Genomic DNA, 25,141 nt, shown 5'->3' with positions numbered 1-25,141 from the left:
CTACTTCTAACACATCAGCTTTGAGGAAAAGTGTTCACACACTTGAGAAAAAAGTGATCACCCTTTGCTAAATGCCATGGTTTCAAACTATTGTGCAAGTGGCAGTTTAGTTATTTACGCTGCCTTTGGTGGTCCTCAGATGAAGTTTTAGTGTTAATTGTTTACAAGGTTCTGGATTACAATAGACTGGTCTCATGCAGTGTTATTTATCCAGGCTGCTACCTTTTTTGTTTGAACTTCATGGTCCCCCTCTGCCACATCTTTCCACTTGCTGTTTGGTTTGCTCTTCCTCTTGGGTGCTTCTCGCCAGATGTCTTCACCATTTATGAATTCCTGTCTCTTCTTGCAGAGGTCACTGTAGTTGTCTGTGTAAGAGACGTCGTCAAATAAAAAAAACAGGGATTTTAAAGTACACTGAGATGACAGGTGTTGTGAATTAGCTATATTAAATAAACTATTAAAACATGAAAAACACGATAAAGTCAACAGGCTTTGTAGATCAGCCATTACTGAATGTGGGTTTAAGTTGCAATATTAATTCATTTGAGCAAATTGTAATACCTGCTCTGTTAATTTAGTGTGTCATTCCTATTATCCTGTTCCTTTTAAGTCCCAACTGCTGAAATGTGCTATATTTTGTGTTGTAGTGGGCTTTTATTTTTTATTATTATTATTTTAATCTCATCAGAAACGTCTGACCTCCCTCTACCAAAAATATGTGTACATAGAATTGGATATTTTAAAATTAGTAAATCATTTTTGAGTGCAACATGGTTTAACTACCATGTCCCCTTTTAATTATTTACAAAATCAAATTAGGAATAGAAATACATCATGTAATTTGAAAAATAATTTTAAATATTACTGTTCATAGTAGTCCTCATCCAATTATTTCACTGTTAATTGTTAAATTAATACTGTTTAACAAAATATTTGAAATTGACTTGTGCAGAGAATTTGATACGCAGGACAGCATGATATTCTGAGCTGGACCAAAGTAATTTTCTTGTGGTTTAAAAAGTCCACGATTAAATAAAATACGAAAATAAACACATTTTATATTATGTTATAGTGGTCATATAGCACCGAATAGAAGTAATGACTCTATGAATGAACGAACCTTCTTTGAAAAAAACGTTGAGTCATGCATGTTTTGCTAACTTGTAGATTAGCTTAATAAAAATCAACATAACTGGGCTATTACAAAGCGAGAAACAAAAAAAAATAAAGATAACTATAGGAAGAAAAAAAATCAACAACTTACCATCAAAAGTTGGACTGTCTAACTTTTTTCTCCCATTGATGTCCCACTTTATATCCATCCATCTTCATCTTCCATCCATCTCTTTACGTTCTGAGAGCAGGAGCTTTTTTTTCTTTTTTTTAAAAAAACCGTTAACGCCGCTATGGGCGGGAATTTGCGACGGGGCTTCCTATTGGCTGCCTGGTAGGGAGGCGGGAACATGGACGGAAAGGTCCAGAAATCACGTGACGTCAGGAGGAGGGGTAGAGAAGAAAACCTGTGAATGAGCCCATTAGAGCTAACATGGCCAAACGTCGTTCGCCTTATTAAAGATATTTGGAGGATTACACAGCAGAGATCCCAAGGAGTACCAAGCACAGATGGAAAGTAAAAGTAAGTAAGAGTTAATGAATTCAGACTACTATGATTAGGGCTCCTTGCTAGAAATGGGCTACTGGCAATGTGAGGTAAATGCTCATCGAGATATATATATATATATATATATATATATATATATATATATATATATATATATATATATATATATATATATTAATAATAATAATAATAATTATTATTATTATCAATATTATTATTATTTTTTTCATTTATTGTTCAGTGTCTTTGCTTTTTCAGTAGCTACCCATGGACTACATAAGTTACAGTCTTATTTGTATGTGAAATACAATGTTAAAAATCCACTCAGTATACTTGTGTATAATAAAATGCCTTGAGTTGTCATAAATAATTTCAGCATTCCACCTTTCCAGGACAGAACTGCAGGACTACACAGAAGAACACATAAGTCACCCTGTTGCATCCCGCAGAGAAGTTACAGATGTTGACAGCAGGAGTTCCTCCACTATAAGGGTTTTGGACATTGCCTTTCAACAGGTAAATACAAAATGACCCAGTGTTATTCTCAAGTCGAAATGTTTATTTTTCAAATTATTAAATGCATTTAATTCTTGAAATATGACAGGGTAGTCGCCAACGTATTTAAGCTTAGCAGGGCACTAGTCTCAAAATTGTTGCTACTTTCATCTGCCTTATGGAGAGGTATTAAAGGAAAATGAAATTTCCACCTCCATATGTACAAAAAAAGCTAATCTCCAGTTGCCTCCAATTTTAAAAATAATCATTATCGAACTATGTTTTTGGTAAATTACAATAGTTTGTATAACCCTTAGGGGAGTTTCTTTCTAAGCTATGCAACAATTGTTTTTAATTTTGCTATAGGCAAATAGTTTATGCTAGATGGAGATTACTGCTCAAGTTTGCTGCTGTTCATTTTCATTCATACATACATATTTTCCTTGTATCTATAGGGCTCTGAAGACCAAGCAGATGGTGACAACCCCCTATATCCTGGTGCATCTTTTTTCAAGGGAGAAAGTCTACTGATGCTCATGTTATATGTGCTGCGACACAATTTAACAAGCAAAGCAGTTACTCACTTATTGGAAATGTTTAACCTAAAGTTTCCAGGTCTGATTTTACCCATTTCCACAAAGAATTTAGAGGTTCATCATAATCTAAAGTTCACTTTTATTGTGAAAAATGCCTTGTATACCTTGGCAATAGTGCACACTGTTACAATCATTGTAACCTTTGCAACACAGCGTTTTAGGCACTGAGCTATATAATACACTGGAGTGCTAATCACCGTCTTTTTGAACGAGTTGCTTTGAAGCCACCAGCCGCCATATTGGTACTCCCTATTTCCACCCAGTAACTAGGGAATATGTGCGCTACAGCATCGAATAACGAGGATTTTCTCATGTTCAGGGGGGGCTTAAGACTTTTAAAATGTCAAATGCCATATACTTTTATGTTATGTTCTAAAAATATCAAGTACTGAGAAAGTCATGTGCTGAAATATTTTGCATTATATTCATTTAAATATATATGTTTAACATTTATAAATATATAAATAACAATATACAAAAACATATATTTACATGTGTGTATACATATATATACATATATACATATACACATACTTATATATACATATATGTATATTTAATATGACTAACATGTAAAACATTTCAGCACATAATTTCCTAGTAGTTGATAGTGTTAGTACATCCACTGACTGTAGAATTACCTGTGAAACGTTTTCACACAGCCAGAAAACTGCTTGTTGTTTCAACCAAATCCTATGGGATTCTGTGAGAGTAGGGAGTAGCAAGATGGCGGCCAGTGACTTCAGTTTTTCGGCAAAATCAGCACTCCAGTGTATTATATAGCTCAGTGGTTTTAGGCCAACAGGAGTTTAAAAAATGACTTCTACTTTCTGGTAATTCACCTTCATGATTAATTAATGACTTGATTATTTTTAAACAAACTGGTTCAAATAAAATTTCTGCTTTGTGTTCATGTGCCAGACTATGTTTTGTTTTAGTTGAAGTATTTGCTAATTCAGAGAGACCTTTATGTAAAGATTCACAGATCAATATACAAAGTACTTTCTTGTTTGAGGTTAAAAAGCCTGACATGATTCTAACCAAATGTGTTGTTGTTGAAAGAGATAGTGCTGTGTACATAAAACCACTGCCTGCCAAATGCTTGTGAAAGAGACTAGAACTTGTCCAATAAAGTCAGTCACATGTTTCCCTGTCTCTGCGTGTTTTAAGTTACGTTACACAAAGATGAATCAAATACAAATCAATTTACTGTAAACTTTTAAACACCAGCACTATGATCTTGAATATGATCAGATCCAAAGTTTAAAATAGGGTTAATACCTGAAAGCAAAAAGTAGTAAAAAATACAAATGTAAGCATAAGTCAATTATTTCATCTTTCATTCTTTACTGATTTAGGACATATGTAGTATCAGTACCTTGAGGCAGAAATAAGGAAAAAAAAAAAGAAAAAAAAACAGTACAAGTACAAGATTCAGTGTTTAAGTATAGCTATAGTAATAATATACTTACTCTTAGAATTTTTTTATACTTCTCAGTATTAGTCAAGTACACTTGACTATACTATTATTAAGTATATGAAATATAGTTTAGAATAAGTAAACTTCAAGTGCACTGCCTGATTTTAAGTATAAAATTAGTGCACTTTTAGTATACTTCTATAAACTACGTTTTGCTAAGGGCAGGACGCAGGTGAAATGGGTTCTCTCATGTCCGGTGGTTTCACCATAATGGATGACGCACCTGTCTTGTTCACGGTCCTGGTCAGAGGCAGATCAAATGTCAGTGGCACTTCATCCATATTTATAATGTTGTCTGGTCCTATGGCGTTCTCCTCAATTTTTGTTTCAACAAATTGTCGGAAATTTGCTACTTTTTCCTGGTAGTCAGGAGGGAGTTGCTGACAGAGAGTTGTTCGCGCCCTAATGGACAGGTTCTTTCTCCTCATGAATTTGAAACACCAAGACGGTCCTCCATTGAAATCCTCAATATTCATTTTGCGGGCAACTGATTTGGCTTTCGGCCACCTGCTCTCTGAGTGTTAACCCAGTCCTCAAGAACATTTTCAAGTTCAGGCCACCTGCTTTTATGTCCTCTGAAAGCCTTTCTAGTTTTTTTACATTGGATGAGTTCTTCCCGCTGCCGTCTCCAGCGCCGAACCATGGATTCGTTCACGTCAAGTTTACGTGCGGCAGCTCTATTTCCTTCCTGTACTGCCAGATCGATGGCCTTCAACTTAAAAGCGGCATCATACGAACTTCTTGGTGTGGTTTCCATGATGAGTGGGTATGGTTTTGAACAAAATTCTCCGTCGTGCCTGCTGCTTACAAGTGCTAAATAAAAATTAGCGCTATCTTCTTCTTTGATTTCCAACTTTGACTTCCCTACCGTCTCGGTTTTTTTTAACTTTCTGCTAAAGCGCCCCCTGGCGGGTTACGAAAAATCCACAGAAAAGCCGCACCACAATATAAACCGCATGGTTCGAAGCATGGGGAAAAAGTAGCGGCTTATAGTCGGGAAAATACGGTAAATAAAATTTAATTGAATTATTTGGACCAAAACTAGTTGGATATTATCAAGGCTGTGAGTTTAAAAGAAAAACTATTTTTTAAAAGAACACTTTTGTGAGATATCAGTAAAATCTAGTGCATGTGGGCTCATCAGCTCCTCTCTAAATGATGAAATTTGTTCAGGAAAAAAAATAGAATTAATCAGATCTGATTTTGAAACTAGAGATAATTTTCACTCACAATCTCAACAGCTCATAATTCCATGATTAATTCTCTCATGTCCGTTCATCAGTATGTAAGCAGCTCATATATTAACATGTGCATAAATTTGCAATTAATGAATGCTCCAGGTAATGATGATGCACGTTGCCACAGAAGGTGTTGCCTCTATAATCAGAACGTCATGTCAGAGGAGGAAATCAAAAGTATTTTTATAGTATTCCAAGTCAGAACCACGGAAGGTGGTAACTTTGCACATTACTTAAGATGCCAGACGCATGTTTGCTGGGTTTTTTCCTCCAGCTATTTTGTAACAAAACAGGACAAGGACAGTCAAAGGTTGCTTTTGTTGGCCTATTAGAGTTGGTGATTATAGCTGCTCGGGTGGAATGAGTTGGAAACAGGTAGCCTGCTCTCATTGTGAGGTTTGCTTTTTAGATGGTTTCCAAATGATGGGGCACCAATCATGGTGGGAAACATTGAATGTTTATTAGATATTGAATGTCAGATTCTCATACAAGTAAAAGTAATATAGCAGTAGTATATTATGTAAAAAAATTAAAAGAAAGTTACTATTACAGCAACTGAAACATACTTTTTTGATTATTACAATTTCAATAATGTTATCTATAATATTTATTGATAGTGTGACTCATAGACATAAAACAATCAGAATAGCCCTTCACAATAAAAAAAAGCGTAAATACCCCTGCTAAATGTGCAGAACATCATACCTTTTTCTCTATCACTTCTTCATAGAGTGACATCAGGAGGTGGATAAGCTGATATGAACTGGTTAATTAGTTTAGTTTTCTGCTCGGATAGCCAACCTAAAATAAGCAGCCTAATAGAGAGACTGCTTTAGTTCTGACATCATAAGTTGGCTAGTCGATTGTCGTCTTTGGCAGAGTTGGTAAAGTTGTTTTGATTTTTTTTTCTTCCTTTTAGTTGACCCCGATTTTGAACACAGTTCATGCTAATACTGGGCAATAAAACAATATATGACTGAACAGAAAATTACAATAATAATATTAAGCTTTAAAATTGTCATACTGTTGTTTTTTCCCTTGTGTTCACACTTGTGTCCACTCTGAATGGGACATAAAATACGGAGGCAGAGAGGTGATTTACAGGATTGATTGAAAACAACAAATAATGGAGAGCGGGGTTACTGGGAGGGCTCTGGTCACGGACTGAAAATAAAACAGGGTTAGCCGCCGACAGCAGAGAGAGTGATAGTTCTGTGATATTCTTACGATATGAGATTGTGACTGGCTTGCCTTTTGTCTCTCTTGCTGATGACAAGTGGAGGAGGGTGGACATGGACAGGCAGGCGGGTTCCCAGTGTGGTTGAGGTGGGGAGCTATTACCAGTGCTGGAGCCAAGGTAAAGGCTCCAGGACCTTTACCTCCAGGAAGGGTCTTGGTTTCACGGCTTGAAAGGCTTATTTGGACTTTCTCTTTAATGCTAGACTTGAGCTGGAGCAAGGTATGAATGGATTCTGTAAGATGCTCCTGATAAAAACAACCACAAAGATCTGCACACAGCTCTGTGAATCTGACAAAAATCCAATTGGACAGAAACTGCAATTGGCCTGTCAGGTAGCACACAGGGACATCGTTATTTAAGCATGTAATGAAGAGCTCAGAGTCAGTAGTGTAAACTGAGCTTTCGTTATGTTTATGTTGGTTCGGAATTATGTTTTCACTCTTAGAAAGTACTGGAAATTAGTTGTATACCTTGATATTTTGTGTAATTTGCCATGATGCTTGATACAACTGATGCAGGTCAGAATAAGAAGCATTATGTAATGTAGGGTCGAAAAAAAAAATTCGATTTTAGCAAATGTTTTTGAAAAATAAGAATGTTAATTATTTTTTTATTCACCTAAAAAGAGCTATGGTTTACCAAATCCCTGTGTTTTAAAGAAGTTATAATCAACCAACACATTTAGACTGTCCTGTCCATCAGGTAACAAATGTAAAAGTGTGTTGTGAGACTGGATTTTGTGACTTAATGTCGGCTGACATGGGGCTCGTGTTTGTGAATACAGTAAAGGCTGCTTGAATGCAAATGAAATGTCACATTAGTGCCAGCTGATTACTTGGCTCTGTTCTCTCTCATGGTCCATCCTCAGGAAACACTCACACACTCCTTCAAATGTTGAGTAGTCCCATCAGAATACTTTCCTTCACTTCTCGCCCCCTCCCTGAAATATCGCTGTGCTGTGAGGTAAAGTTCGATCTGAATTTAATTACGAGGAGGTTCTGTCACGTCAGGGTCTGGAGAAAGAAGTCCCACTCGGCTGACCTCTAAGTGTTGCTTCCTTACTGTTGAATACTTTCCATAGAATCTAATCCTTTCCTTTTTCTCTTCCCTTCTTTGTTTCCTTCTCAACAGTTTGTGTCCTGTACACTCAAGGGATCGCTAACAGAGAATGGAGAGAGGTGAGTACAAAATTGAGATGGTTGGGGATCCGCTCATGAGGCAGCATTGTGTACACACTGCCACACTTTAGAAGTATAATGATTTTTTTTTGGAAAGCCGTCCTCTGAGATAGCTGCAATTATTTAAATGTCTTCATGACCTTGGCGATTCCAGCGTAGTTCGGTGTTTGACCGTAGCGTTGACGCAGATGTAGTGTGGAAAGGTGTCCTGTCTCGTTTGAGTCAAGCCTTTCTGTCTGGTTTTCATTTTTGAAGCATCTTTGTATGAAACATCTCTTCTGAGCCCAAAGCTTCTGTAGTCTATTCTGATTACGCTGAAGTTTCTTTTTTGACAGATATTCAAAATAAGAAGCAAAGCTAAATAATTTTTTTTTAAATATAGCTGAAATTTAAAATGTGATCTTAGCAGATTTATTCAATACACAATACCCTGAAAGCACAGAGCAAATCACCCTTACATCTGTATGTCAAGGAGGTTCTGCTATATGTTACAAAATGTTTAAAAGATCAAATGAATTGGTTAACAAAGATACTTTTTACTGGTATACTGGGTGACATGAAATAAGCTTTAATTTCTGCTACAGTATTTAAAGCCAGCTCCACTCAGTCCACATATCCTGACTTTGAACACCTGGGTTAATTAAGTTAAGACACCTAGTTTTGTAGTTCTACTGAATGCATACTTGTTTGTTAGGGTTACTCAAACCTTAAAGCTGCTGTTACAGTTTTTTGTTATCTTGCCACGAGTGTTGGCGTCTCTAAAAAGAGTTTTACATAGAAATCGATGTTAAACCTTAAGCTGTGTCACGTCTGTAAGGTTTGTAGGGGACTGAAGTGGAGAGGGGATCTGTCTGCTCCAAAGTTTGCCTCATAGAGATAAATATTTAGAGCTTTATGAGTATGTTTTTTCCTCAGCCAGGATGAAAATGATGACGAGGATCCTTTTAAAGAAAAATACAGCTGACTTGATCGCAGCAAAATATGTTTTATAGGTTATAGGATATACATGCTGTGCAGATTTGGTTCCTCTTTCGCTTTTTCTACCACAGAAGGAAAAAAGCAGAGAGCCTGCTTTGTTCTGTCTACACACACACACACACACACACACACACACATACACACACACACTTTCTAGACACTAGCTTTCTAGCGTCTAGAAAGCTAGTGTCTTTCATCTTTTCTGTTTTTCCTTCAGCTGAGGTTCATAGTTTGTAAATGGCCAAAGAGTTAATGGTCTGCCAACTTCAGTTTACATGAAAAGCCAGTCTTAGTGAGTCTTAGTGTTTTCTGTGTACAAGGAAAATGAAAGGGCTTCGTTTTGATCATTAGTACTTGGATATCAGTCTAATTACAGAACAATGGACACAAAATTTATAATTACCTTAAAATGTCAAAAACTTCCAGCTAAGATTTTCACATTTTATATCTGTTACTTGCAGATTTTCCCAAAAACTTGGCAAACGCTTTATGTTAACTTTTCACCCGCGACAAACAGATCCAGTCTGCAGGAAATCAGACTTTCTGGCCTAAACACAATCAAAATTGGCTCATAGCCCTGATTAACTAACTGCATAGATGAATTGTGGAGGTGTATTTTCTCACCTAAACACATCTTAAAACTACTTTTCCTGATTTTAAGGGTAGAAAAAAAATCGAAAGGTTTGTAGACTCCTTACTTCCCCTTGTGGTGGACGTTTTTCTTGCTGCACACAACCCAGCTTGTTGAACAAAGCCCCAGGGTTGTTAAAAAGTCCTACCTATGAAAGTAAAGCCCCATATGGAAACGTCGGTGAGCTTTCCAAAAGCCTGGGGCTTGTGGGGCCTAAGGCAAGGCAAGGCAAGGCAAATTTATTTATATAGCACAATTCAGTACAAGACAATACAAAGTGCTTTACATGATTAAGATATACCAAAATAATAAAATGTAGATAGAAAATAGAATAAAAGCAAGTAGGGATAGAATGTAGTAACAAAAAAGAACATTAAAAACAGTAAAACTGTTTAACTAGAACAGTCAAAGGCAATTTTAAACAGATGTGTTTTTAATCTTGATTTAAAAGAACTCAGGCTTTCCGCACTTTTACAGTTTTCTGGAAGTTTGTTCCTGATAAACGGAGCATAGGAACTAAATGCTGCTTCTCCATGTTTAGTTCTGGTTCTAGGTATGTGGAGTAGACTGGAGCCAGAAGACCTGAGTGGTCTGGAGGGTTGATACACTGATAACAAGTCTGTGATGTATTTAGGTGCTAAGCCATTTAAGGATTTATAGACTAACAGAAGTATTTTAAAGTCTATTCTCTGAGATACAGGGAGCCAGTGTAAGGACTTTAGAACTGGGGTTATGTGCTCTACTTTCTTAGTCTTAGTGAGGACGCGGGCAGCAGCATTCTGGATCAGCTGCAGCTGTCTGATCCACTTTTTAGGCAGACCTGTGAAAACACCGTTGCAGTAATCAATTCTACTAAATATAAACGCATGGATTAGTTTTTCCAGATCCTGCTGAGACATCAGTCCTTTAATCCTAGAAATGTTCTTCAGGTGATAGAAAGCTGACCTTGTAATTGTCTTTAGATGCTTTTGAAGGTTCAGGTCTGAGTCCATCACTACTCCCAGATTTCGGGCCTGATTGGTGGTTTTTAGCTGAAGCGACTGAAGCTGTGTGTTAACTTTTGATCTCTCCTCTATTGGTCCAAATATTATTACTTCAGTTTTGTTTTTATTCAATTGTAGAAAATTTTGGCACATCCATGCATTGGTTTCTTCTAGGCATTTACTCAGTTCCTGAATTGGTTCATAGTCACCTGGTGACATGGTGATGTAGAGCTGTGTGTCGTCTGCATAGTTATGGTAGCTGATGTTGTTATTTTTTATTATCTGGGCTAGAGGGAGCATGTAGATATTGAATAGGAGGGGACCCAGGATGGACCCTTGGGGAACCCCACATGTGATTTTTGTCATCTCTGATGTAAAGTTACCTACTGATACAAAAAAGTCCCTGTCCTTTAAGTAGGATTTAAACCAGTGGAGAGCTGTAGCAGAGAGGCCGACCCAGTTCTCCAGGCGCTCTAACAGAATGGAGTGATCGACAGTGTCAAATGCTGCACTGAGGTCCAATAGAACCAACACGGTGGTGCTTCCACAGTCTGTATTTATATGGATGTCATTAAACACCTTGATAAGGGCGGTCTCTGTACTGTGGTGAGCACGGAAACCTGACTGGAAAACATCAAAGCGGCTGGTCGTAGTTAAGAAGGTGTTTAATTGTTGAAACACAACTCTAGTGTTTTCAACGTAGATGTTGGTGACACCGAGTTAAACCGCGAATGAAGACCCAGGTGCAGTTCAAGCGTTTTAATTGTCTTCATCAAAATGGTGAAAACTGTAATAACAGAAAATAAACTCAATCTCTATACATAGAGTCATTGCATACAAAATAAAAGTGCATTAAACTGAATAAAGTGACATTTCAGCAAAATAAACACTGATATCTAGACTTCTCGGTTTAATCAACAATATAATGCAACTTACGGCATTCCTGCCTGATAATTCAGCGTGGATGGCATCAGATTTCCAGTTCCCATAATGTTCTCCGCACATGGACCTCTTTGTTTACCAGCCAGAACCCGGAACCGGAAATACGTAACCGCAAACCGGAAGTAGATTTTACCGATAATATTTTGTAATAAAAACGTAAATAAACTATGAATTATACATCTGATCAACTTCTAATCACTTTTGGCAGCATAGAAACGTTTTTTAATATTATTTATTTAACCCATGAACTTATTTGTTTAACAAAATGCCTTAAAGGCAATACAACAACTTTTTCAATGATCTTACTGATAAAGGGGAGGTTTGAGATGGGCCTGTAGTTCTGGAGTAGAAGTTTGTCTAAATTGTTCTTTTTCAGCAGTGGTTTGATAATTGCTGTTTTTAGGGACTGGGGGAAAACACCTGACAGAAGGGACGCGTTTATTATCTGAGTCAAATCAGACGCTATGACAGGTAAAACTTTTTTAAAGAAAGCTGTGGGTAGAACATCAAGGCAGCTTGAGGAGGAACTTAACTGCTGAATTATCTGCTCTAAGCTTTTGGAGTTTATTTGGCTGAATTGGGACATTTGGTCAAAATCAATTCTGGTAGGAGACATCGTTGGTACTGAACTTAGTATGGATGTACAAACAGATCCTCTAATCTTTTGGATTTTTTCAGTAAAGAAGTTTGCAAATTCATTGCAGGCCCTGGTGGAGTGGAGTTCTGAAGCCACGGACACAGGAGGATTTGTTAACCTTTCGACTGTGGAAAATAAGACACGAGCATTATTAATGTTTTTCTTAATGATCTCAGAGAAGAAAGATTCTCTTGCATTTTTCAATTGTAAGTTATATCTGTTTAGTCTCTCTCTATAGATGTCATAGTGAACCTGCAGTCTATTCTTTCTCCACCTGCGTTCAGCTTTTCGACATTCCCTTTTTTCACTTCTAACTGCTGGAGCATTTCTCCAAGGAGATTTTTTCTTCCCGGAAACAACTTTCACTTTGACTGGAGCAATGCAGTCAATGATGTCTGAGACTTTAGACTGAAAGTTATCTACTAGCTCATCTACTGAGTTGCAGCCCAAGGTTAAAGTAGCAGAGTAAGCTTGAATAAAAGTTTCAGTGACATTGTCCTTAAAGGTGCGTTTTCTTACGATGTCCCTTTGGCTAAATGAGTCACTGGTAATGATACATTCAAAGGTAACGGAGAAGTGATCGGATAAGGCAACATCAGTTACATTGACCTGTGAAATGTTCAGACCTTTAGTGATGATTAAGTCTAAAATATGCCCCTGCTTGTGTGTTGGCTGTTTAACATTCTGAGTTAAACCAAAGTTTCTAAGTGTGTCACACAGTTCTTTTGCACTTCTGTCTTTAGGGTTGTCAACGTGAAAGTTGAAGTCTCCCACAATAATTAAACAGTCAGTTTGGCATAATCAACACATATCACAGACAAGAGGTCACTAAAATCCTTAAAAAAGTTTGATGTGGACTTAGGAGGCCTATACACATTCAGAAACATAGTTCGCATCGGGCCCTTTACCTTGAGAGCCAAATGTTCAAAAGAGTCAAATTTTCCCAAAAACACCTTTTTACACTTTAGTGAATCATTAAACAATGTTGCTACTCCTCCACCTTTCCTTTGCTGTCTGCTCTCACAAAGGAAATTGTAGTTTGGAGGTGTTGACTCCAGCAGTATTACTTCTTCATTAGATTCATGTAACCATGTTTCTGTTAAAAACATAACATCAAGATTATTGTCAATAATAAAGTCATTAATTAAAAGGGATTTTCCTGACAGAGATCTAATGTTTAATAAACCTAGTTTATATGATTTGGTGGTTGATGATGTCTCTGTGGCAGGTTGCATCTGACAGTTAATGACTTTCAAGTATTTGTTCCTGTTTATCCATTTGTTTTTCTTTTTTCTGCCACGAATCATCACAGATATTCCGTAATTCCCGGGAAAAGACCCAAGCTGATTCTCGAAACTGTCTTGTCTGATAAACGTGCAGCGAGGGCCTGCTGTGTATCACAGCGAAGTAATCTGAAGGTCTTGAGGACAGGCATGTTCCGTGATACGTAGAGGAGGATCTGGGGCTCTGCGGCCTTTGGAAGATGCTGGTTTAGTCACAGAGCTGTGGCTATATGGAGAGGATGTCATCTGTAGGCCAATCTTAAATACTTTGTTCATGTTGGGAGAAAATTCCAGAAAAGGAACCTCTGGGCTTTGTGGAGAGGAAGGCGAGGCGGGTGTAGTCCGGACCGGTGTTCGTGACGATGGATTTTCTTGGTCCTCTCGTTGTCCTGCTGAGATCTGGGATGGATCCTTCTGTAGCTCTGACGGCACCTCTTTCTGTGTCATCTTTCTGGCCATGTTTATCTTGGCTTGTTCGGGCTGCACTGGGCTTATCTTTTGTTTAGGCACTGGATGTACTTTGTTTTGGGACAAAGCTGATGACGTATGGTTCACAGAATAGAAGATGTTTGAAATCAGCCGTTTTGCACCTGACCTATTTAGAGAGAAGCCATCTCTGTTGAACAGATGTCTTCTTTCCCAGAAGATGTTAAAGTTGTCTATGAAGGTTACAGTTGTTTGTTTGCATGTTTTTTCCAGCCATTTGTTTAACATCAGAATTCTGGAAAAAATCTCATCTCCACAGTAAACGGGCGAGAGAGGGCCGCTAAGAAGCACCTTGACATTAAGGCCATGAACTAGGTTCAACAAACGAATGTAATCCTCTTTCAATACTTCTGATTTTCTTATCCGGGTGATGTCGCCCAGGGCTTCAGCTTGTATTATGAGTTTTTCCAAGGTCGGGCGTTCTTTCAAGATCCTCTGAAGGTTGTCTGATATTTCAGACACCAGGCCAAAGTTCGAAGGGTTATAAATCAACACATCTGTGTTTTTCTTGTTACAGAAATGTTTAACCCCCCTTACAGATCCATTGCATAATATCAGGGTCCTTGGCCCTGTGGCATGTCTTTTCTGTGATGTCTTAGAACGAAAATCGTTGACATACCTCTGATTGTTGTCGTGATCCTCCCTGGTCACATTTAGGAGCGGAGCGAATCTGTTTCGTAATGGAATTCCTGCATTTCCAGCAGGTTTACTCCTATCATTTGTTTTGAGAACAGCCCGTTGTTGTTTCATTTGTCTTGGGACATCTCTCTGTAGTCTCGGCCAGTTTTCTTTGTCTGGGTGTGGGGTTCGTTTATCCTTTGGTCTTGCACCCAGAGTGATCCAGGGATTCTCATTTTCCACCGGGGACTGTTTGTTTGCCGAGTCGCTGGGCTGGTGGTCACCATTCAGAATCACAGGCAGGGTTGTTTCATTTCCATGCGTGGCGTTTACATCATAATTCACTTCGAGTCGACAGATTTTCAGTTCCATAACAGCTATCTTCTGTAAAAGCTTGTCAAAGTCCATTGTGGTGAAGGTAGGCATCCTTTGAATCGGGTGGTTCTCCTTCATATCCGCTTCATGTTGAAGTCTTTCCATAAGAGCATTTTTCCTGAGAACTGCCTCCTCTGGGCTGTTGTAAAGAGGCATCTTGTGTGGATAAGCTGAAAACTAAAAGAGTCCACACGGGGAAAAAATCAAAATCAAAAATAAATCACAGAAATTAAATAAAATAAAATAACTAAATCCAACTTTCTGTAATTTTGGTTAAGAGATAAAAAGGAGATAAAAAGGGGAGGAAAATGCAAGCAAGCAGGGAGCAGAGAAAACAGCGTCCGAGTAGGCAGAGAGGCGGAGAGCAAAAAAGGTAACCTAAGGTAACCCCAGGTATGAAACCTGTTTTATAGTTGACATTTCTGTTCCCCAGATAATTATTAAATTGCATTTTGTATGCAAGTCATTCTGACCAGCCTGTTACTTCAGGGCTCATTCATGCTTATCAACATTTTCCAAAGGGTACTCTTTTGAGCCCCCTCCCTCTCCCCTAAAAGTGTAATCTAATCTGCACAAATCTAATCGTCACTACCAAAACCAGTTTAAATTATTATTGTAATCCTCAGACTACGGACCCAATAATTCAGCCAGACAACAGGAGTGGTAAATAATTTATATGAAGTGATCAAAGCACGTTTAGTCAGGAAACTGCCAGGAAAGCACACATAAACCACTGTGGAGGGGGGAGAGAGGTTAGTGTTCAGAAGAAACTCAGTGGAGGTGACTGTGCTCTGAATAAAAGCCACTAACCTTCTCAGACTCCGGGAAGTTGCTCTGGAACTGATCTGTGGGTCAGAGGGCTCCCACTGAGTGCTTGGGTGGAAGAAGCAGGTAGAACAGATGATGAGCTCCACACAAGCAAGTTAAGGGCTTGGCAGAGGTGAATCTAAAATCCAGGTGAGGGCCAGAACCATAAGTGATGACAGGCAGAGATAACCAGAGGGCGAAGGCATAGGGATTAATTTGGAGGCAGGACAGTGGGTCTCTGTCCAGAATTCTGAGGCCAGCTGAATCTGGCACGGGACGACAGGGAAATAAAAAACAGTGGCAATGTCACAACTTGGCATGGCAATCACAGAACGCTGGATGGTCTACTCACACCAAGGCTTTCAAGATTTTGGCGGAGATTGGCTGTAAGAGGCAGGAGTAAATAGACAGAGTCGCAGGTGAAACTCAGGATAATGAGCTCAGCGCATGTGACGCTGCCTCCACTAATCAGCGGATCACAGAGGCACAGATAACAGCGACACAGCCGAATCCAAAACAAACAGAGCACATGGTTGCTGAGCAGAAGCATGACATATAACGGTTGCATGTTTCATGATTGTCTTCAAAAGAAATGTACAAAGATGCTTTATTCTTACTATTCAGTGCTGATGAGCTGATTGTGTTCAAATTAAATATTTTCTTAGTAAAGCTAGTTTTCATTCGCACTTTTACTATTAGAGCTATCGCTCATTTAAACTCCATTGAACAACTTGTGCTTAAATTTACACCTAACAATAGGACCTTAGGCTGTTTTTGAATGACAGACAAACAGAAGGAGCTGAGAGTCACTGCTGCGTCACTAGAGGGCTTGCAGCACTTGGAGTATGAAATTCTCATCGTCGTCTTTCCAAAAAAAAAATGAACAGTGCTTCCTCATCCCTCCCACCCTGTTTTTAAAAAAAATTAAAAAAAGGGAAACTGTGATTATCTGTTCCCAGAAAATTTAGCATTGATAGGAATAGAAACGTCTCAAAGCAAGTTTATGGTTCCAATTTGGTTTTCTAGCAACAAAATGGTCTCCTTTACAGTATCAGTTTAGATCAGTCACAGAACTACCAGCTTTAGTTCCTAAAACATATTATTACTGTAAATTCTTTGGATATTTGTGAACTCTAGATGCATCTTAAATTGTACATTTTAAACATAAATGCTGTGCTGATGTATGGAAACATTTTTTTTTTTTTTTACACTCAATATGCGTCATTGTAGTCTTTTTATAGATACAACCACTGACATACTGGATGTTCAGTCAGTTTGACTTTTTATTGTTGTAGAGGGAAAAAATGCTTTCAACAATGAGCTATTTTATGTACCGGCTGAACCTTCTGGCTTTGTAAAGCATGCCTTTTTTCCCCCATCAAAAAGAAAAAAAAGAAGAGTTGCTTAGTGGTTAGAAAACCAAAAGGGAATCACCCTGTAGTCTACATTTCTAAAACAAACACCTCCACAAGTCTTATTTAGCAAAAATGAGTGCTTGCATAGCTTAAGCTCCTGTAACCCTGTTTTCTATCTTACCATCTACAGTATGTTGTTTTTCTTTAAAACTAAGTCTAGATTTGAGAAAGGTTTTGTGCTGATGTCTTTGAAGGATGTGTGTCAATTTTGATGTGCTTGCCTCATGAAAAGTTCATATATACTGGAGATCACTATGGTGAAATGTACAGCGTCCTGCTGCATTATGACCAGGAACATTACATGTCATCACAGTTTCACTATTTTTACGTTTTCACGAGGAACAAGTGACCATTGGGGAATCACATTTCAATACTCCGTTACTGCCCCCAAGTTTTAAAATAATTATTAGCCGAATTAATCAGACAGCAAGGTTTAAGAAATGAGTATCCATAGTCTTGTGCGATGAGATTAAATGGTGTTATTACTTAGTCATTGTAGCATTATTTTAATATTTATAGATTTCTTTAGCTTCATTTATTACCTGTTTAATTTTTAATACTTTTTTAAACTGCCTTGTTTGAAATAATACATATATGTTACTGTTATAGAAATAATCTAATATATACTATCAGTCACTAAATCAATAATAAAACCCAATTGCTTTGTTGATTTCTCTTTCAGTTTGGCAGGACAGAAGTCATAGACAACACCCTCAATCCTGACTTTGTTCGCAAATTCATCCTGGACTACTTCTTCGAGGAGCGGCAGAATCTTCGTTTCGACCTGTGAGTTAACGCTTGATTTATGCGCGTTGATGTGTGCTTGTGTAGTGCAAATCATGTGCACTTTCTAGCCATGGGTGAAAGTGCCTCCTTGTGTTTAGCAAAGTTGAGTTGCGATTGAAATATTCATAGTTTGCACACATGGGAGATGTAAGCCTTCGCCCCTCTAAATAAAAAGGTTTTTATGCTGCTTTTAACTACAACCTTCAGTTAAAGGCACCCCATCCAGTCAAGACGCAGGGCTAGAGATAATGGCACATTTTGCCACACTTTCTATCTATTTGCAGATGTTTGATGTGACGATATCCAGATTAAAATACATTTGAACTCTTCTACCTTTTGAAATTTTCCTATACTTACTGACTTTATTTCTTCTTCATCCTTTCATAAACCTGGCTCACATATTATGGGGCTAAGAAGTGCACAAAAAGTTCTCACGAAAGTAACAAATTACCATGTTTTTACAGCAGATGCACAGGATTGCTCAGTCTCAGTCCTTTTAGGCCTAAGTGCAGTATTTGACACAGTTGATCATACAATTTTAATTGACTGCCTTGAGCACTGAGGGTCAGCACAGAGTTTCCCAGAGCTCACCACTCAGCTGGAACCTGCTATGTTAAAACAGGTAATTTCTGCAGCTCACACAGCGGAAATAAGCCTCACTGTCGCTCATTTCGTGACCCCCACCACGCTCTATGACTTTCATATTATTGGGCACATTTTGTATTGTGTGTTTTTATTACATTTTCCAATTGCAGGTTTTCATTTTGTATCAGTCAGGTTTTATCTGCAGGTCGAGCCTTTTACTTTTGACATGCTGACTTTATTGATCACTATTCAGCGTACCCATAGCAACAACAATGCCTTCCGTAGAAAATCAACATTATTTTAAAAATACTGAATAGGTGCATAAAATGAGAACGGTGGAATAAATAGGTCTGATATACTGGCTGGGGCTGCAGTCTGTCTGGTTCTGATTAGATACTGAGCTCGACTTTAACACCTGTTTGCCAGGAGTAGCTAATCTGTGTTTGGGCAGGTGGAGAGTCTCATGCAATAATCCAATTGGCCAAGTAAGATCAAATTGATTTTATTCAGTTAAATCTATTGCTGTTGCTGTGCATTAGAGCTTTATGATGATTTATGCATGAAGGCTCCAATGTATCAAACATGATTATGGTAGAAATATGGGTGTGTGGTCCTTGTCACGCTTATTTGGGGATGTATCGTTTTAAAGCATGGAATAGGCTTATATGAAGATTCCTTAAGTTTGTCGTGGGCTGTTTCCTCTATTGATTTAGTTGAAGATGATGATTACAAAGTAAGAATCATAAACCTAAATATAACATAAACACTTGCCTACTGATTTCACAGGCCTGTGGATACTGGAAAAAGACAGCAACTCGTATATATATAGTATGTGTGTGTATATATATATATATATATATATATATATATATATATATATATATATATATATATATGTGTATGTATATGTATTTATGTATGTCTATGTATCTCCTTGTATCTGTACTCTCTGTATCTATCTGTCTGTCTCTGTATCATCTATCTCTCTCTTACTGTCTCTGTATTCTCTATGTCTCCGGTCTTTCTGTCTCCTGTCTCTGTCTCTGTATCTCTGTATGTTCTCTGTACTCTGTCTCTATATATATATATATATAATATCTATATCTCTATATATATATATATATAGAGAGAGAGAGAGAGAGCGAGAGAGAGAGAGAGAGAGAGAGAGAGAGAGAGAGAGAGAGAGAGAGAGAGAGAGTGTTTTTATAGTGGTTCGATCAGCAGGCATGAACAGATTTTTTTAAACAAACACTCTTTACAGACAAATCTGCAGATCTAATACAGCGGGTCTGTCCTTTCCATATACAAGGGGTTGGTCAAGCAATTTTTGTTCGGTCATGTGACACTGATGCATCACAGCCTGGATTGTGCTTTTTTTTTTTTAAATGAAGCTGAGATTAAAAAAGCAGAATAAGTCTAGACTATAACCAAAATTCTGAATTTGTGTTAGCATAGTTTTCAGTCAGTTCAAACCTTTACAAATTTTGACCATCACCCCCACGCACATCTGTAAATATAGGTTATCAGACATAACAGATATATTAAGATTGGATATTGATATCAGCCCAGATTTTCTTATCTGTGCATCCCTAAGTAAAATGATATTTCGGGTTGACCCACTCCGTTCATAGTCGTCCTTATTATTAATGTCGTCTCTCTTCAGTTTTCCCTGGACTATCTCGGAGGAAAAAAAACTTCTTATTTATTCTTGCCCTTGGCTATTCACTAAAAAGCAGTTTATTCATGTCAAAACTCTGCGCGAGTCCCCTCGGTTTGAGTGGCCAGCCCAGAAACATCTGGGCTGGTCCTGAAAAAAGCTGGCGCTGTAACGCTCGCAAGCAGATGGAGCCAAGTAGAGAATGGCCGAACCGAGCCGGTAGAGAAGGGGCTTTGGACACTGTCCAGAAGAAGCTCCAATGATTGTACTTTCTGTGTCAACTCAAGAAGTACCACATTCCACAGGAACTGCCGGTCATCTTCCACATTGCCATCATTGAGCCTGTCCTGTGTCCTGTGTTTGTGCATCCCTGCAACGAACAAAGGGCATTGTCGGGGCTGAGCGCTCCTGCATCCAGGTCTTGTACAGGTCTAGGGTCAGGAAAGGGTCAGATAATATCTCTGCAGATACCACAAATCCTGCTCACAAACAGTTAGACTTTTATCTTCAGGTTGGCAAAAAACAGCCACCACAGACAGTTTAGGTGCCGTCTCTCTGATAAACCCAATGAACACCTTATAGCCTGAGTATTCCACTACACTGCAGTGAAACAGTCAAATTCCTTGATTTTGGACAACCAGGGCAGAATAAAGAGAATTCTGATTCTAATTCTGGCTATATGGTGGAAAATCTGTTTACACTATGGCCTCACAAAAGAAGGTTTGTTTTTGCAGTTGCTCTTGCAGGTGCAGTTGTTTCTTTCCACTATATAAAAATAAAGAAAAAACCACGTTAGAACTCATGGGTGTTAATATATGCACTTAAGGTAATGTTCACTGTGCTTCTCTCTGCTGCCCTGTGATGGAATGGTGACCTTTTCAGGGTGTGTCTCTTACCAGTAACCCTGCAGGATTTACACTCGTTTTCAAAAGGGATGGATGGATTATCTGATGCATTGAAAGTCTTGTGCTTTTGCAGAGAGTTTTCTTGCTGGACCATGACTACGTTGTTGTATCTAACATCAATCTGCTGTTACCTGCATTTATTGATTAAATAAGCCAGGTCATCACAGATAAAACAGGCTTAACATTGCTGTCAGAAACTCCAAAGAGGCAGGTAAAGTAGTCGCTGTGAAATTAGTGCATTGGTAATGTGATTATGACTGACACGCAGTTAGATGGTATAGTAATTAATTCATTTGGCTTAGGTTGTTGATCATCATCGTGATGTTTCACAGTATCCACATCTGACACATGCGTTTACGTCAAACCATCGGGCTAAAACAGAACTCCAGTCTCCTTTATGAAACAAGCTGCCTCTGTTGTAGTGTCGCATTGTGGCTCATGAAATATGGAAATCTCCTTTGTTGGAAGCGTGGACTGTCAAGAGGTCCCATGTTGTTTACAAGCTGCAGGAGGTTGCACCGAAGGTCAAGGAGAGACGCTAGCTGTTTGATCCTGTGCATGTTGAATGTCAGCGCATACAGGTAGTTCTCTGTAAGTTACAATAAGATGGGATAAAATACTGGGTATAAAATTAGACCCTTCATCATTTGTATTAGTCTATGTTTTGCTATTGGAGAAAAAGGGTGACCATTAACTTTGCAAAGGCAATTTGCCACGTTCTCCTATATAGTCTTTCTTACAGTACCGCTAAAGTTGTTGTAATATTGCACAGTACAGTCTTCAAATTGTATGTGTTCTTTTTTATTCTGGTTGGGGAAAAAAACTTTTAACTAACTATATAACACACTAAAGGTAGACCAAAATAATAATAATGCATCTCTCAGGCTTTGTACCTAGCCCTCACTCTAGATAAGGTCCATCTCCTGATGATAGTGTATTCTTGTCAAATTCAGTTTCTTAGGTCTTTCTACACACAACGCCAAACTATGCTTGGTTTTCAGCAAAGAAATGTCTGAAAAATCATCTTGTATCAACAAAAATCCCAAAAAAATTCTCTTGGAAGAAGTCGTCTGTCAGACGGGTGTTGTCCTGTTGAAAGACCAGGTCATCACCACACAGGTGAAGCCCCTCAGTCAAGAGCGATGTCCACACTTCCACATTGAAAGCCATGTTTTGGTGCTGCTGTACAACCTGAAGCTCCACTGTTGCTTTGAAGGAAAGAGCTTCCAGATTGGGAGGGTTGCCTCCTCCACTGAGCTGTGTGGAAATGTAATCAGTGAGCTCTCCTTGTCATGAGGATCAACAAGGGCCTACATTTTGTTAGGTTGGAGATCCGTCCATGTCTTTTAAGACACCCCATTGGACCCTCTGGCTCAGCGAAGGTACTTTTGTTTGTACCTTTTTTTGTACTATATGAAGTTTTACTATTTCCAACCTCAGTGGTGAAGAGGCATGGCGAGCGGCCTTAGTGCATGTTGGATAGGCATGTTGAGTGCTGCTCAACATGCCTGCCCATTTCAAAGAAGGGAAGCCTTTTTGCCTTTGCCATTACGAAGTCATACATTTCTGACAGAAAATGACATAAAAGCCAGATTTATACCTAGATTTGGACTTTTTTGGCCTTATGCGTTTGTTCAGCTCATGAACCGCCTGTTTGAGTTTAAACCCAGTTTTCAGTAACTAGCCTACATTGTTCCTGCCTATCTTTCTTCTTTTTGCATTTGAAAGTGCAGTCTAAAATCTGGTTGTGATCAACCAACACAAATACTTCCCTGGTCTTAAGACTTTGATCAGGAGTGTATTTGCCTTCAGACTGCCACAGTCGACAAGCAGTGAGCTTGATGGTGTGAGCATCCTTGTAGAGTATTTGCTGTCTTGGTTCGACGTCATCTGAGCCCTCAGACTTACGATGGGACACGGTTGCCACCATATGCAGGTCACACTCAAAAACAAGAAATGTGTCCAAATATTGCACACATGTGCTTGTATACAGACTCACACACTCAATGTTTTTCTGACGTTCATGCTGTGCAGTAATGTGCGCACACGCTACTCAGACCCCCTGTAGGCTCACTCACCTCTCACATTTCTTATCACAGGACCAGTGGCTACTCTTGCCTCCCGCTGTCCTCTGACGCTATCCTGAGGTCTGGAGGTTGCTTTTACTGTAGCGTCGGCAACTCTACATTACTCCCACCTCTCTTATCTCCGCAGAAGGATGCAAGTCCCTTCAGGACATCCGTAGAGGCAGACAGCACCGAGCTCAACACAAACCAAACCCTCCCACTCCATGTGCGCTCAAAAGCCACAGCACACTTTGCATCCTCTACCCAAGTCTGTAAATCCTGTTAACCCTTATCTTGCGACTGGGAGTAAGATACGGGTGTGTTTTTATTTTTGTGTTGTTCACTGAAGCCAGTGGAAGCCCCTGGCTGGATGGTTCTCTAATCAAGTGTGCTAAATTGGATCAGACTTCAAAAAAATGAAGGAAAAATCCCTTCAAAAGAAAAAAAGGAAATAAAGAAAGGATATAGCTGTATTCAATTTGTTTATTTCTCTGGATGGGAATATTTTTTCTCTGGAGTAGGTAATAAAAATATACATCTGCCTTCAAATTTGAACCAGAGACTTTTTTTATATGCAGATTTATCAAAACAGGATATATCTGTAAAATTTGCAAATCTATCCCATTGTAGTTGCCTGCAGCGTTCATGGTTATGAAAAGCCCTTTCTGTTCTGACGCAAACATTGTAATTTTCGGATTACTAGAGAAAAATGTTAAATGTTTTTGCAACAACTGAATATTCAACTATGTACTTAATAAACAGGAGAGGTTTACAGCGCCTAACCATAAGAACAGAACACTGAGTAACTATTAAAACACATTATAGAGTTGGGCTGAAATTAATAATGTATATGTTTATATATATATATATATATATATATATATATATATATATATATATATATATATATATATATATATATATATATATATAATAGAGTATAGCATATAATAGAATGTAGCAGTAGCGAAGGACATTGATTGCACCGTTTATCCTCTTTGTGAAATGTTTTTATTGTCATCAGCATTTGGATTATTATGAAAATCATAAACTCCACAGTAACACATAAACTCTACAGTATGATGTTTGTAAAACCCCAACAACTAAAAGTATTGCTGGGATTGTCACTCTACACTAAGCAGTTGGTTCCATGACAACAGTAAGAAACGTATAAAAAGCATATATATATATATATATATATATATATATATATATATATATATATATATATATATATATATATATACCTGCTAGATGTAGGTATTACTTTTCTCAACAGCAATTCAATTTCAATTTTATTTATGACAAATTATTATAACAAAGTATTGTTTTGAAAGAGGTTTTTTTCTGAGAGAAGTCCCTCAAGTTTGTCCAAACAGCCCATCATTTTGCAGCAGTCAGTCGCTCTTGAATAGGATGCCCTTTTGATTATGTCTAAAGTCAGGGAAAAGAAGTGTTTTCATTTTGGGAATCTAAGCTTTGGAACAGTCTTCCTCTGGATGTCAGACAGATATGCTCTGTAGATGTTTTTAAAAGCAAAGCTAAATACCCACTTGTTTTCCCTTTTGTTAGGTGTCTTGAGATGTATTTAAATGTTTTAACTATTATCTCATTTTTTTATTTTATTGATGTATAGTGTTTTAATGTCTGTTCTACCTGCTTGTACAGCACTTTGATTGAACGCACTTTATAAACAAAGTTATTATTATTCAGTTATTATTAACGTTGTTAGATTGAGCTGGGCTTACTTTTAGTTTGTCTAATTAAAGAAAAACAGCGTTATTGTAATTAGGGAGTCTAATCCCTGTATGAGATTTTGGGGTAATGTCAAAATCCAATAATATTGCTGTAATGGCTTGTAACCAATATTTAGCATAATTAGATATTTATCCTGAGCTTTTTGACACTGTGGGGGGAAAAAACAACAACCTCACTGCTGATATTGCTCATCTGCTTCAGTCAAACACCCCACAGTCCTGTGCTGCATCACTGTTGCTGTCTGTGCCCAAAGAAATGCATCACGGCCAACCCCCTCTACTCCTCAAAATTCAAATGCAGTTTACTTGTTAAACATGAGGAGTGCGCCCCACAGACGGTCTAAAGGCCCATTCATACCCTACGTTTGGCCCACACGTCCGT

At 38.2% G+C, this 25,141-nt stretch overlaps 1 protein-coding gene and 1 long non-coding RNA gene across 2 annotated transcripts in view; both read left to right on the top strand.

Moving 5' to 3' along the window:
- The first annotated feature begins 1,424 nt into the window (after nt 1–1,424).
- LOC118561076 lies at nt 1,425–2,802 on the top strand. The gene is made up of 3 exons (XR_004929753.1): nt 1,425–1,636; nt 2,014–2,137; nt 2,572–2,802. It is a non-coding gene; the product is annotated as an uncharacterized LOC118561076 (long non-coding RNA).
- Nucleotides 2,803–6,699: 3,897 nt separating this feature from the next.
- The window catches only part of LOC118561075 (copine-8-like), a gene marked incomplete at its 3' end in the record, with an annotated part of 60,197 nt that continues 41,755 nt past the window's right edge, over nt 6,700–25,141 (top strand). The window contains exons 1-3 of the mRNA XM_036132861.1: nt 6,700–6,787; nt 7,802–7,848; nt 17,686–17,789. Of these exons, the coding sequence (XP_035988754.1) occupies nt 6,700–6,787; nt 7,802–7,848; nt 17,686–17,789 (239 nt within the window). The remainder of the gene's footprint in view (nt 6,788–7,801; nt 7,849–17,685; nt 17,790–25,141) is intronic.

This window comes from Fundulus heteroclitus, unplaced genomic scaffold, assembly GCF_011125445.2.
Source record: "Fundulus heteroclitus isolate FHET01 unplaced genomic scaffold, MU-UCD_Fhet_4.1 scaffold_553, whole genome shotgun sequence".
NCBI classification, from domain to species: Eukaryota; Metazoa; Chordata; class Actinopteri; order Cyprinodontiformes; family Fundulidae; genus Fundulus; species Fundulus heteroclitus.
This window is presented reverse-complemented; position numbering and strand designations above follow the sequence as displayed.